Source organism: Denticeps clupeoides, chromosome 18, assembly GCF_900700375.1.
Source record: "Denticeps clupeoides chromosome 18, fDenClu1.1, whole genome shotgun sequence".
NCBI classification, from domain to species: Eukaryota; Metazoa; Chordata; class Actinopteri; order Clupeiformes; family Denticipitidae; genus Denticeps; species Denticeps clupeoides.
In genome coordinates this window covers 14,646,668-14,660,317 of record NC_041724.1, presented here as the reverse complement: position 1 = coordinate 14,660,317, position 13,650 = coordinate 14,646,668, and the positions used below count along the sequence as shown (strand labels likewise).

Genomic DNA, 13,650 nt, shown 5'->3' with positions numbered 1-13,650 from the left:
TGACGATCGGGTTCTCGGTGCTGGCAGTGTCCTCCTGTCTGCAGCTGCTGGAGCTGCTAGTCGTATCATCGCTAGAGCCTTTAGCTGCAGCCTCGAAGCGAGCATAGAATGTGTTCGTCTGCCAGAGACATGTCCGTGTTCGTCCTTCCGGATGTTGGTGCTTTATAATCCGTTATTGTCCTTAGTCCCCGCCACAGGGTCCTAGAGTCATTCTGTTCGAGTTGTGACTCTAGTTTCTTCCCGCTTCGCCTCCTTGACCTCCTTCACCGTTTTCCTGATGTTGCGGGGCGGGAGTTTCGGAGCGTCGCGGATGGTTTTATCCACCCACGGCTTCTGAATGGGAAACGTTCTGATGATTACCTCAGAATCGCTTCCGTAAACACGTTGATGTTCTCGGACCGGTTTCAGAACATGTCCCAGTCTGCGTCATCCAGTGTGTCTTGAAGAGTGGCCACCGATTGGTCCGTCCAGCGTGCCACCTCCCTCTGTTTGAGCCTTTGTTTCTATTTAGGCATGAGGAAGATGGCGGCGTGGTCGGATTTCCCAAATGGTGGACGAGATTGTGCACCGTACCCATGCTTAAGTGTTGTGTAACAGTGGTCCAATGTCCCTTTGCCCCTGGAGGGGCAGGTGACGTACTGGTGGAAGTTTGGCGCTGCGTGTTCGAGGCTGGCATTATTAAAACCCCCTGCCACAATAAGCACAGCGTACCGGTGTTGTGTTTGGTGTCGAGTGAGTGCCTCATGCAGCTCGCATAGGACAGTGTCCGTGTCCGCTTTCGGTGGAATGATGACCGATGTGAACTCCCGAGGATGATAAAAAGGACGACATAGTTCCAGGTTGGGTGTGCAGGAGCGTTATAGAGGAACAATGCTCGCGCTGTTGCACCATCAAGCACGCACAGCCGAGTCCCCTGTCCTGTCCATGCGGTGAACCGAGAAGAGCTCGGCCGGCTGGATGACTTGGTTCGGCACCGCTGGCTTCAGCCATGTCTCGGTGAAGCCGAGGAGGTTGTGCGGTGTGCACGGGCCCTCAGCCCGTTCCTGAAGCCGGCTCGTTTTGCCCCGGGGGCCTCCGCTTTGAGTCCTTTGTTCTTCCTCAGGATCTCACTCGGCCAGCTGGGATCCGGAGGAGTTAAAAACTTCTAATTGTGAGTGCATTTTACACTAATAGAAACAAGGGTGTGAAGGGTTGTTAAAAATAATCTTTAAAGTCGAAAACAAAGTAGACAAGGTCAGAGCAGTCACGACGGTAGCCGACCTAACCGGTGCCTTTTTGGATCGGAACTCTACTTGCAGCGTTTGTAGGAACTGCCCTCTTCACCAAGTGACCTGTCTTCTCGTCTGCATCACTGCTACCTATGGGAAAGAGGGGAAGTGGGGGTGACACATAGACACATAGCACACACACACACACACACACACACACACACAAACACAGACAGATAAACAGAACGCTTGTGGCAAGACACGCTCTTGACGGGTGCTTTGCTGCAGGCGGTGGTGGGTGTGCTGAATAGGTGACTGCTCCTCTGGCACTAAAGGTGGTGTAGGGTGTGTGCGGGGAGCCGGTATCGGTGGCTGCCAGAAAGAATGGATGTTTTCTGCAGCGGGCTGGGGTGCTGTTGTCGCACTGCCATCCTTCTGGGGAAAATGCTGGGGTCATGCTGGGGCCGTTGCTTCGCCATGGCTCGGCTTGCCATGGTGCACCACGACTCGCCGCGTGACACCCTGTGGAGCCCAGACTCGCCACGACCTTGGGTGCCCTTCTTCCAATGCCTCTCTCCTCCTCTGCTTCTTTATTTGGCTGCTGCGCTTCTTGTTTGGGCGGCTGCATTCTGTCACGCCTGGGGGCTGAACAGGGAAGGAAGCGCAGGAGCAGAACAAGGATTTTTAATAAATAAAAAAATAAACAGGCGTGTGGGCCAGAAGAAAGGAAAACTATATCCATGCATCCAAAAAATGGAAAGGAACCAGAACGCAGCAATATCAAAACACCACAAGGAGGCCGCCTCAGGTTCATGTGGAACAGCACATGCCACAAGGTCTCTTCCCACATTTTGGCAATATTCTGCAAGAAAAGTACATGTGATTGTGGGATAGTGTCACCATGCAGCTAACAGTGCAATCATAACCTTAGACACCAACCATCCATAACAATATTATCTGCCTTCTTAGATTAACTAAGGCTCCTTTTTGTTGCCAAAACATCCCTGACCCACTGAGGAATGGGCTCCAATAGACCTCTGAAGGTATGCCGTGGTATCTAGCATTAAGCTTTAAGCAGCAGATTCTTTAAGTCCTGTAGGTAGCAAGGTTGTGCCTTCATGGATCACACATTTCAAAATAAATTCTATAGATGTTTGATTAGAGTGAGATCTGGAGATCACCTCCAACCGGTTGTGTTCCTCAAGCCGTTCTTGAACATTTCCTGCATTGCGGCAGGGTGCATTATCCTTCTGAAAGAGGTCACTGACAACAGGAATTAGTGTTTTAAAGGAAAAGGTGCACTTGGTCAGAAACTATGTTTAGGTGACATCAATGTGAGACCCAAGGTTTCTGCACCAGCTTGCCATCTTCCCATAGTGTATCCTTGTAAGAGGGTTGTCAAATATGTGTCACTACTATTAGGAAATACAGTTACAATGAAGGGCTGAGTGTTCTAACATCTCCATGAATGCAGTACCCAAGGTTTCCTGGCCTGATGATAGAAATAAAACATAACTCATCAGACAAAGCCTCCGTCTTCCATTGGTCTAAGGTCCAGTTCTGATACATGCCCAGGCTCAACGAGCTCATCAGGGGGCTCAAAAGCTTGTTGCAAATGGGCTTTGTGGACAGAGGCTGGCCAGACACCTTTTTATCATGTATTTGTACTGTTTTTCTGTACTTTGCTTAATAGAATCGGATCTGGAGCAATTAATTCCATTTACTCAGGAATGTATCAAGCAGATAAAAAGAAAGTACAGCATGCTAAGCTATAACACACCGAAGAGGCCTTAAGATATTTTAGGTCATTTTACATAATTCATCCTCACCGGAATGCCATCCAACACTTTTATTTTTTATTTTGCCTATGATGTGCTCACATCAGTCTATCTGCTGATTTGGATCTGCTATTGATCTGCTGTGAGGATATCAGAATGACAAATCAATATCCAAAAGCAGGATGTTCTGTGCTGCACTGCTCTGAATCACATTACAGAATGTAGCGAGTCATTCCAGCCTGTGTGTGTGTGTGCGCGTGTGTGTGTCTATATATATAAAAGTCTGGTATTTTTACAATCCTTCTTGATGTCTAAAAATGTATAAAAGAGCACATATAATCTCTGATCTTTATTTAATTAACAGTTTTGTTGGGATTTTGTGTTGGATATGACAACTAGCCAGTTATGAGTAATTAGAGTAATTTAGTCATATGTACCATCTTATTTACAATAAAAAGTAAAAACAGAAAATCTAGGACAGCATTGATAGCTTTATAGCTTATAGCTCCTGTGTATCTCTAGGATTACTTTCTTTAAAATGATAGAAAGCAGATAGTTCCATTCTCTGGAGGAATAGCACACCAGGAACACAGGAAACGTGGCTTTTTCCTGTTCCCCCTGTAATTCCCCCATGTTTTAGAATGATTGTTCAGCTTTAGGTCCAGGAAGGAACTTCAAGCAAGAATTTCCTTTCCAAAAGGAAATGTGTTTTTTTCTTGTATGCAAATTCTTGGCCATGCTGGTGACCAAAAAGGAACTTTGCTGCCACAGTTGTTTTGGAGACTCATCTAGAATAATCAATTGAAAGAAATGTGCTGTGGAAAAACTGGCTGATTCTCTTGGTTCTTTGAAACGGTAGGCTTAATATCACACTATTTTGACATGATTTTTAAATTCTAAAATGCAATTTGGCAAAAAACTGATAAAACCAATACCGAAGTTCATATTTAGATTAGGTTTCGTTCAAAAACTCTGATGCTGTTAAGGAAAGTACTTCAGGTGCAATTCCACCATGAGGGCACAAATTGTGATGTATTACCTATTTCCCTTCAGTACAATTATTATATTCCATTATTGCATCTTTACACAGAATATGAGAATGAAATCTGTTCTACTTTTATTCTGGTGTTTATCCACAAAGGAGCTAAAGCATATTGGGCTGCAAGTTGTTGTATTTGTGTATTTAGCAGGTATGGAACCTTGCACCACCACAGCAGATGTTGGTTGATAATGTTATTAGCATGTGGGTTCAATGACATCTCATGCTTCATGGGGAGCTGGAGCAGATGGTGTCCTTGACTCTTGCATTAAGCAGAGGTTATGGAATGCAACGGTGTCCAAAAAATATTTTTATAGCCCACGTTAATAAACATTTAACTTGTGATTATTGTTAAGCAGCTATAGAAGGCACGCAGGTTTTTTGGTTCTTATGCAGAAATGTTAAAATTGGGCATCCAGATATGTGTCCATCCATCTGATGCAGAAAGGTCACCAGCTATAATAATCAAGGAATAATAAAGCTTACGATTAATTTCAGTCAGAGAGAAGGCTGAACCCTGTGTAAATGTATAATATTAACGCAACTACACTGCACCTGCTGTATGGATACATTTTAAATCATTATCTGATGCTCTGCATGGCTTCTCAGGTACCCAGTACCAAGTATCCGGAAACCTGCTAAGGCTTAACAGTTAAGATCACTGTTAGCGCAACAATTACATTAATGTGGTCATGACATGATATTGTGTTCATACATTTTTATCTAACAAAGTTGGCATCTTGATGAAGATGCTGTGATTTTTCGGGAGTTTTTGTGAAGTGATTTTTTGAATGGAGTTTTAGATTATTAAAATATATATTTCTTTCCTGTCACAGACACAGTCTCTCTCCCTCTGTCTTTCAGTGTACATGCTGTACATGAAGAATATTTCACTTTATCTACTTTTGTAAAGCCAGGTGATATTTTAGCCATGTTTTTTGACAGAAATTCCATTCAGACATTCCATTACAGAATTCAACCATAATTGTACAACACTGACAACCTCTGCACCCACTTTAATTTAAATTACAGTGAGCCCAAATTTGCATGTTACCTTATGTTAAGTCACTGATAGATGAGTCTCCTGGCAATAGTGAGTTAATTAGGCTGAAGGACAAATGAGTGAACGTACATCATGTTGTGGCATGGCCTTGTACCTTTATATCATACTGTTTACTATGCTGCTAAAAGATTTTCTGATAAAAAAATGGTTAAAGTTGTGCAGATTTGCAATGACATGGCATTGTTAGACCTTTTCACAGCACAGACAAGGTCAGGTACAGTTATTTTGTAAGAGCGATTACCTCTGTATCAAGGTTGCGTTTTTTTAGATCCTTAGATCCTTTGGGCTTAAATCTGTGAAGGTCAAAGAAAAGATATTCACTGAGAATTGCACCCCTGACACTTAAATATAAGATTAATTTAAATGCCTTAATTTGACTGCAACTCTTCAGAGAGTTTCCTTGCAGGTGGTGCTGGGAGTATTACATCAGAACATTTTAATTAAAATTTGGGGGGGCTCCTGTGTTAATAATATTAATGAGGGCCCAGTGGACAGATGAGAGCCAGAAGACCATTAGCTGACACTTGATTTAGAAACTAATGAACAGCGGCACACAGGTCTACCTGTTATTTAATCCAGACAAGTTCCACTAAACTGAACTGGACATTTTATTTTATTTTTTTGCAAAAATTAATCTCACAAACGGAGCCATGGATCATTTCTTTTGACATTCCAGCAGGTATTGCCTGCGTTGAAGCTGTCATAAAATTCATTTATTGTAACATATTTGAAAAGTATTAATTCATTTTGAAACACAATCATATTAATGAGAAAAAGATCAATTACACATGACAGAATAGATAATAGGAATATGAATTATAATTGAGAGGCTGATTGGTTGGACCCCTCCCCCCAAATCTGCTAATTAGACACTCATACATAGGACTACTCTGAACATCATGCCTTATGACAGATTACTTTTGTAATTCCTGTAAAGTCTCAGACATGTGTGAGGGTGTGTGTGTCTAAAAGTGTGTGAAATTTTCACACGGGTGTGGTCTGGATCTGAATAATTGTGCATGGTGTAGCTGTTACTTGAATTCAGTACTTGTAAATGGTGGGATGTTTTAGGTTTTACTAGTCATTATCTGGTCTATATGCATATTCAGCAGCTACCCCAAAGTTGAAAAAACATTCTGCTGTTACACAGTGTGCTGTTACATTCTGCTGTAACAGTTTATGTTTAACCTGTATTATGCATAATAGACTACCAGAGTCTATTTGTTGTGTGTATAATTTCTCCTAGTCACATGATTGGCTAAACATACAGTAGTTTATTATTTTTTTTACTTCTATTTTGTAGTGATTTAATTTATAATTTAGTAAATCATTTGAGTTACCATAGCAAAGATGCATCAATGTAAATTTTTTTAGTGTAGGCATTATTATTTTAAATTAATTATGTGTGTACAACAGAACAGAACCGAACGTGTTAACATAAATTTAAAAAAATTGATTTGTCATTTAACCCGAACATTCAGATTGGACAGTGTTCTCATGAAGCTAAAGACTTTTTTCAAGTAGGATTATAAAATAAATAAAACTGTAAAGGTTACAATTTGAATTCCAACCATCCATTTTCTAAACCCACTTATCCAGGATCTGTTAAAAACCAGCATTCATAAAACCAAAGCAATCTGCCTCCCAAGGTAGGGCAAACTGATAGTTGTATCTGCTGTACAGCAAATGATCAAATTAATGTCAGATAGCAATTTTAATTTGAATGTAATTAAATTCCTCTCAGAAATATGGTTTGCTTGTAGACCAAAAGCACAATTAAGGTGATAGGAGAAAGTATTTCAGTTCTGTCATATTCCATTAGTATTCCATTAGATCTACTCAAGCCTTTTTTCAACAAGCCAAGTACAATATTATGTCCTCCAATATTGTGGCTGTTCATATTTCTACTGACATTTACATTTTTCTTTTTGTAACCTTTAAAAGACTGATCATCATATAAAATGCTCTGCTAGAACAGATATGTATTTTATTAAAAGTGAATAAATCTGGTTTATGCAGAATGCCATGTTTTATCATGCAAGTGAACAAAGGGCAAGTGCTCTGTCGGCCACAGTTGCCATGTATTTGTAGCCAATCCGTTCTTTGCATAGATTTTCTTTAATAATGAGCATGTTAAAGGGCATGTGTCTAAAATGCCATGTACTTAGGGTGAAACTAGTTTGTGTGTGCAGCCCTATTGGATTTCTTCATTTTGTCTTTAATGTAATTTTAAAAAACATTTTCAAGCCAGAAATCCCAGAGCTGGCACAGTTTCAATAGTATTCATTGTGACGAAAAAAAAAACTCAGAATCATGCATTTCATGGAAGCATTTTATTAAAACAAGAGGAAAAATAAATGGAGCAAAATCCCTGGGAGCAGCTCAGGGGAAGTTGCTATGGTCAGCTAAAATTGAATGCATGGAAGAAAATTCACCTTTCAGCAAGACTACGGTACCAAGCACAAGGCCATAACACTGGAATTTTTTCATCACAAATCAGATGAAAGCCCTGCAGTTGCCTGGTCTATGTTTATGAATTATGAATCTGGGAGATATTTGGGAAAAAAAAGTCTGTGGTTTAATATGCCTTGAAACAAGGAACCAAAACACATTCCGAAAACCTATTTAATATAGCTTTGATATGTGCTGCAAAGGACAAAAAAAAAGCTATGCAAAAGGCAATAAGACAGTTAATTAACATTTTCAATCAAAATTCAAAGTACACAAATTAACGTCTTCTTTTCGGATTGTCGCTAATAAACATGATTGCCAATGTGCAATTAAAAAAACTATATATACAGTACCAGTGAATAGTCTGGACGCACCTACTCTGTGGCGATTATGGAGACTAAGATGAAGAATTCGGTGCAATAAAAGGATTTTTTTAGCATTATGTCTTTTTACCTTTATTAGTGCTTTGTCCACTATTGTCATCATCCAAAGTCGCTTCACAAGATGCTCATTAATATGAATGATTGATAAGAAAGGGTTCAGCATAAACCTTCAGGACTGTTGGAAACCATCCACGGTGTTAAACTTAAGGTGGTGGAGAGAAGCCAAGAGAGGGAAATGCTGCCATCACAGCAAAAGCTCCCTGCAAATGTTTGACCTTTTTGCCTTGTATGATATTTTTTGGTTTATAACCTCTTTTGTGTTATTTCATAGTTCTGTGCCTCCAGTTTTGTTCTATTTTGTAAAAAATGCTAGACCCATAGATGAGTAGCTGTGTCCAAACGTTTGACTGTTAGTGTACATCATGTTATATTTGTGCATGCACACAAGAGAATGAAAACCAACAACATGTATATGTGTAGATTGTTTCTGTCACAAAGTGTAACAGTGGATAGAATTGGGATTCTAGTAACTGTCAGTCACTGTGGAGTGTGTGGGGCATTTCTAAATAATAATAATATTATGTAATATGTAATTTAAATGAATATGTACATTTAAATATTTGTAATAATTGGTGGCTCCATTGATCTTGTTCCCAGTATAACTTCATAATTCTTTTCACGTTGTCATCAATAATGGCATATTTACAGTGTGTAGAATTTTCCGTATCTACTGTACATGGAAACATCTACTAGATGGAAAAAGAGCATTTTATAAACCAGAATAAGGACGAAGACTGGTGCATGAATTCTGCCTGTAGCTCAGAGCAGCCTCCGTCCCAAGGTAAATACGCCAACCCAACCACCTGACTCCAGCATCAGCCAGTGAGCAAGCTGATGTGGAGAGAGAGGGATACACACACACAGAGAGAGAGAGAGAGAGAGTAACGTTTTCATCTTTTTTTCAGGACTAACAATGGCAAAAACAAAAATTAAATAAATTAAATAAGTCAACTAAAGCTACTGCACATGAATAAATCACCGACGGCATCGGTGGTGCAGGAGCAGCAGAGGATCCCCTTATACATGTCCGGGGATGATGAGTCACGCGGCGGCATATTCATATGAGTGCTGCGAGCAGTCACGTCTCAGCTCAGAAAAAAATAGTCTTTTTTCATTTTTTTTTTAACCCCAACGCAGGGCACAGCACGTAACAAACTGCTGATATATTCTGTGGTTCTGCATCTGAAGGCGAAAAAGAAAAAAAAAAAAAGAAAAAACTGTGACAAGGCAACTGGATGCTTGGAGGGAACACTGAGGAATTCTGGTGAAAGAATAAGGGCAGCGTGATTCTTTTTTTTTTTTTTTTTCGTCCAAACTCTGCATATGGTGGCAGTACAGCTCAGCTGAATGCAGTCCAATGTTTGTGTGTTGGGTTTGAATGAACGAAAAACAGATTTTCTTGGATTTAAGTTACTACAAAAACAGATGTAACATTTTTTCCCCGCTAATGTGACACTTCCTGGTTCATCACATTCACTAAAATATGTCGGTACATATTTTGCGCTTCAAAGTTTGTATGGGCACAGGGCATGATCGTCAATCAGACATCATTCACGCTCCAAAATAATTAAGAAGGCAGGAGGTAAACGGCAGCAGGAGGTGGGGAGCACCCCGGGGTTCTTTGAGGTTGTCACCGGGCCCGGGGGGGGGGGAGGGGGGGGGGTGATGGCCAGGGATTCATTTTTCTGCATGGTTTCCTGCAGTCGGAGACGGAGCCTGCTTCCCCTGGGACTCTGTCAGATGTGAGTCCTGTTCTGAGGCTGGAGGAAGATGTGCCTCTGAGTGTGTGTGTGTGTGTGTGAGTGCGAGTGTGTGTGGGGATAAAAGGGAAAGAGAGAGAGAGAGAGTGTGTGTAAGAGCAGGGGAGTGGCAGAGAGAGAGAGAGCGAGAGGGAGGATGCTCCTAGCAGAGAGGAGATAGCTAGCGAGCACCGCTGGCTCCGCTGCTTCCTGACGCTCCTCCGGCCGTCTGACTTGTGACCTCCTCCTCGTTCTGACACCGCAGCTCAACCGGTAAGAGCTGAAGAACCCTGGCAGCCTGGAGATTCTGGGCTTGCACCACGGGTTTTTAATCATCTTTACCTACTGTGCCTGCATGAGTGTGTGTGTGTGTGTGTGTATGATATAAAGAGAAGACGGAGGAGAGGGAGAGGGCGGTGTGAAGGAGAGAGGGTGATAGAGGAGAGAGAGAGAGCGAGAGAGAGAGAGAGAGAGAGAGTGTCATGTGCATTAGCTGAATGTCAGGAGTGGCTGACAGAGTTGGAGGGAAGGGAAAAAAAAGACAGCAGCACCAGACCCTGTTCCTCTCCATCCACACAGAGCACAGGCAGCCCAGACAAAGAGGACGAGGAGAAGACGGGCATCTCAGCCTCGCTGGGGTCCGAGTTCCATGTGCTGCAGGCACCACCGGGGTTCCGAGCACCATGTCCGTGTCTGGGAAGAAGGAGTTTGACGTGAAGCAGATCCTGAGGCTCCGCTGGAGGTGGTTCAGTCACTCCTCGCAGAGTTCGGCTGGAAATGGAGGCTTCCTCCAGCAGGAGGGCTTTGACCACCGGGGGACCCCCATACAGGGCAGACTAAAGAGTCACTCTCGGGACAGGGGCGCGTTCAGGAAGAACAACAGTCCGGCGCACAGCATCCTCGCACCCAGCCCCGCGCCCACGCCGCTCTACGTCCGACCCGGCGGCCAGTCGTGGAGCCAGCAGAACATTTTACCGCACCTCCACCATGGCAGTGCAGAACTCGCCAAGTCCAGCTCTCCCATCCACACTGGGAAGGAGGACACCAAGGGAAGCCAGGAGAACCTGAAGAGCAACCCTGAGGAGCCCTCAGAAGAGGAAGGTAAAGAAAGGTAAAACAATGATGGAAACACAAGCACTCACTCTTGTTCTCTAAAAAGATTCTAAATTCCACTGACTATAATCTTCGGGTATAAATAAGTTAACCCTTGTTCAAGATCTATAACCAATAAATGGTATTTTCGGAAATTTCCATATACATAACCTGCTTCATAACTGATTATGTATGTGTTTCACTGATGTTGCCTGCACGTTTCCATCAGAAGAGCCAGTATTTCATCCCGAAAAAAGTAAATGAATAAATAAATAAAAAAACATGGCTTGAAATGAGCTACAAAGCTGCCGTCGCCGCCGCCACCACCACCGCGCACCTGGGGACAGTTCGGCCCCACATGGGGCAGACTTGAAACGCAGACCTGTAAAACATTCCGCCCATAAATTATTCATTACCCGGACACATCACACTTGCAAACACTGGCGGTGAAGATGGTTGTATTATTTAAGAGCTTGAGCTTGAGAGCCGAGTGCCTATATTATTGATCGCTTTTTTCATGGATGAAAAAAAAAAACAAACCCAAATAAACAAATATAAATGAACGAAATTGATAGTGTGTAGCAGGCTTTTGCATGTCCAGATTTATGCATTCTTGCACAGGAGTAACGGCATTACATCAGAGACGCTGTAAAAATTAGGGAAGGGCCGAGCCACGAATTATCCGTAGTAGCTGTGTAAAATAGCCAAAGTGGCCTCTGGAAATGCATCTCGCCAGGGCTGGATGAGATCACGGTTTCCTGGCTGCTTTGTATTCTAAGTGGCTCACATCTGGCACAGTTCGGTCCGGCAGGGCGGCGGGGAGTAAACACTGGAGGGGGGGGGGGGACGAGGCCATGAGATGCTCCTCTTCTGCTCCGTCATACAGAGGCTCTGCGCTAAGTGTCCTGGGGGCCAGACCTTGTCACATGAACGTGATGTACAGCCCATCTACTCCCCCCCCCCGAGCTCCGCACAATTTACTCAGACAGGTATATGGATTGAGGAGCGGGCGTAACCTGCAGCCTCGCCCGCTAATGACAAGAACAATAACCGCACTGGCTAATCTAATCTCCGGCTTGGCTTTAGTTTTTTCATAGGGCTGAGAGTTTGAAAGAGAGTTTGGCTGAAGATGGCTTCCTTTTGTTGGAATAACGCAGACTTTTTGATGCTCGCTTTGAGTGGGAAGTTCACATGATGATATTCAGCGAATCTGTGGTGCCACAGAAGCTGAATCTAAAATACATCAGTCAGCCTTTTAACAGAGATGCGGGAATGAGTGGGAATCACACACTTCTTATTCTGACAGGACTGGACAGACCGCATAGCAGATCAGAGCTGCTTTTGGTCATGTGTTTGGAGAGCTGGAGCACCAATCATTAACAAACAGCGCAAGGTCACACCCAGTCAACAGCCGTTCCATCTACACACCCACATCCATTCAATCCATGCACTTGCTGCAACAACACCTTGTGGTACTGTATTCAATACGAAATCTTGAGACCTCAATCAGTGCGAATAAAAAAGTTCTGTCACGTTTTCATAGTATGCAGCATGGCCAAACGTGATTTCTAACGTCTATTGACTTTCCTCTCGGGGATTGACTCTTATTCTTCTTTAAATGAGTGGAAGGTCAGACCATCGGATATATCGATTGTGTTGTTTTTCATGAGTTAAGTCACAGGAATCATTCTGAAATCGGAATCATTTATGTGTTGCATGCATCAAGGAATAAAAAACTTTCAAATGCACAGAATGCTGCCATGTTCTAGAAATCCTTTGTTGCCTGACTTGAATCTTTAAGCGGGAAGGTGTTTTGTTTGGACTATAATTTCTATTAATCAGATGAAAAAATATTCAGTCGCTGACTCTAAATGTCGGTGGCATTTGCTGAAACGTTGGTAGAATAAATTAGAAGCGTAAGCAGCCCTTTGTTCATTCCCCGCAGACTGCTTGGTTTAATTCAGATACACCTCACTGGAATGCCTATGGCTTGCCGGTCTGCCATGTGTTTATTTATTTCAGCCTACGTCGCATATTGCATTTTTTTGTGTTTTGATGCGAACGGAAACGTAGAAAGTCACTTTGCAAGCACAATTATGTTGCAATTGATCCCCGGTGACAGCAAAGTGGGTGTCCCCAGTGGAGATTTCCACCGAGCACTTCTTTATCAAAGCACGGGGTTCTACTCTTCTCGCTCTGGTGCTCTCCTCTCCACCGGGAGAAAATAAACACTCACTCTGGCTCTCCAGAAATAAGCTGACAGGGAAATGACGTTTATAGCACATGCGCGCCGTTTGTCACACCGCGGTGAAAGCTAATTGAAGGAGGAACCACAGCAGAATGACAACAGTGGCATCAAGCCTGGAAAACCTGCTTATTATAAAGTAATAATAAAAAAAATGACGAAACATGGCCAGAGATACAACGCTCAATACAATATTACAGTTTTGTGAACTGCATAACGCTGCTGTAAATCTTATAGTGTAGTTCTGTTAACAGAATGCAAAATTGATTTGTAAAATGTTCGGAGTTCGATACTTCCATTTATGAATTTATCACATGAGAATTTATTTACTACAATATAACATTTTCTATATTTTACTAAAATAATCATTAGCATATTACATAAGCACATAGATACAGAGTTTTGGCTTGGTCACATGAGTAACATCGAATCAAATACACATTTAATACGTTTGAAATATATATATTTTTTTCATGTTGTAAGACACTTTTTACTGTTCAGTTGGGAGGAATCATTTTGGTGGTGGTGGTTTGAGGTGAGAACTGAGATCACCTGCCAAAACACCTCTCGCAGTGAGAAAACGGGAGAGGCA

The 13,650-nt window shown here is 42.4% G+C and overlaps 1 protein-coding gene across 6 annotated transcripts in view; it reads left to right on the top strand.

Moving 5' to 3' along the window:
• The window catches only part of klhl4 (kelch-like family member 4), a 35,582-nt gene that overhangs the window by 527 nt on the left and 21,405 nt on the right, over nt 1-13,650 (top strand). Inside the window, exons 1-3 of one of the 6 annotated variants that reach the window (XM_028960805.1) lie at nt 3,787-3,841; nt 9,686-9,994; nt 10,301-10,832. In XM_028960805.1, the coding sequence (XP_028816638.1) occupies nt 10,405-10,832 (428 nt within the window). In that variant the 5' untranslated portion in view covers nt 3,787-3,841; nt 9,686-9,994; nt 10,301-10,404. Of the gene's footprint in view, nt 1-3,764; nt 3,842-9,685; nt 9,995-10,300; nt 10,833-13,650 lie in introns of those variants that run through there. The other 5 variants (XM_028960806.1, XM_028960808.1, XM_028960807.1 and 2 more) reach the window with 5 other exon arrangements.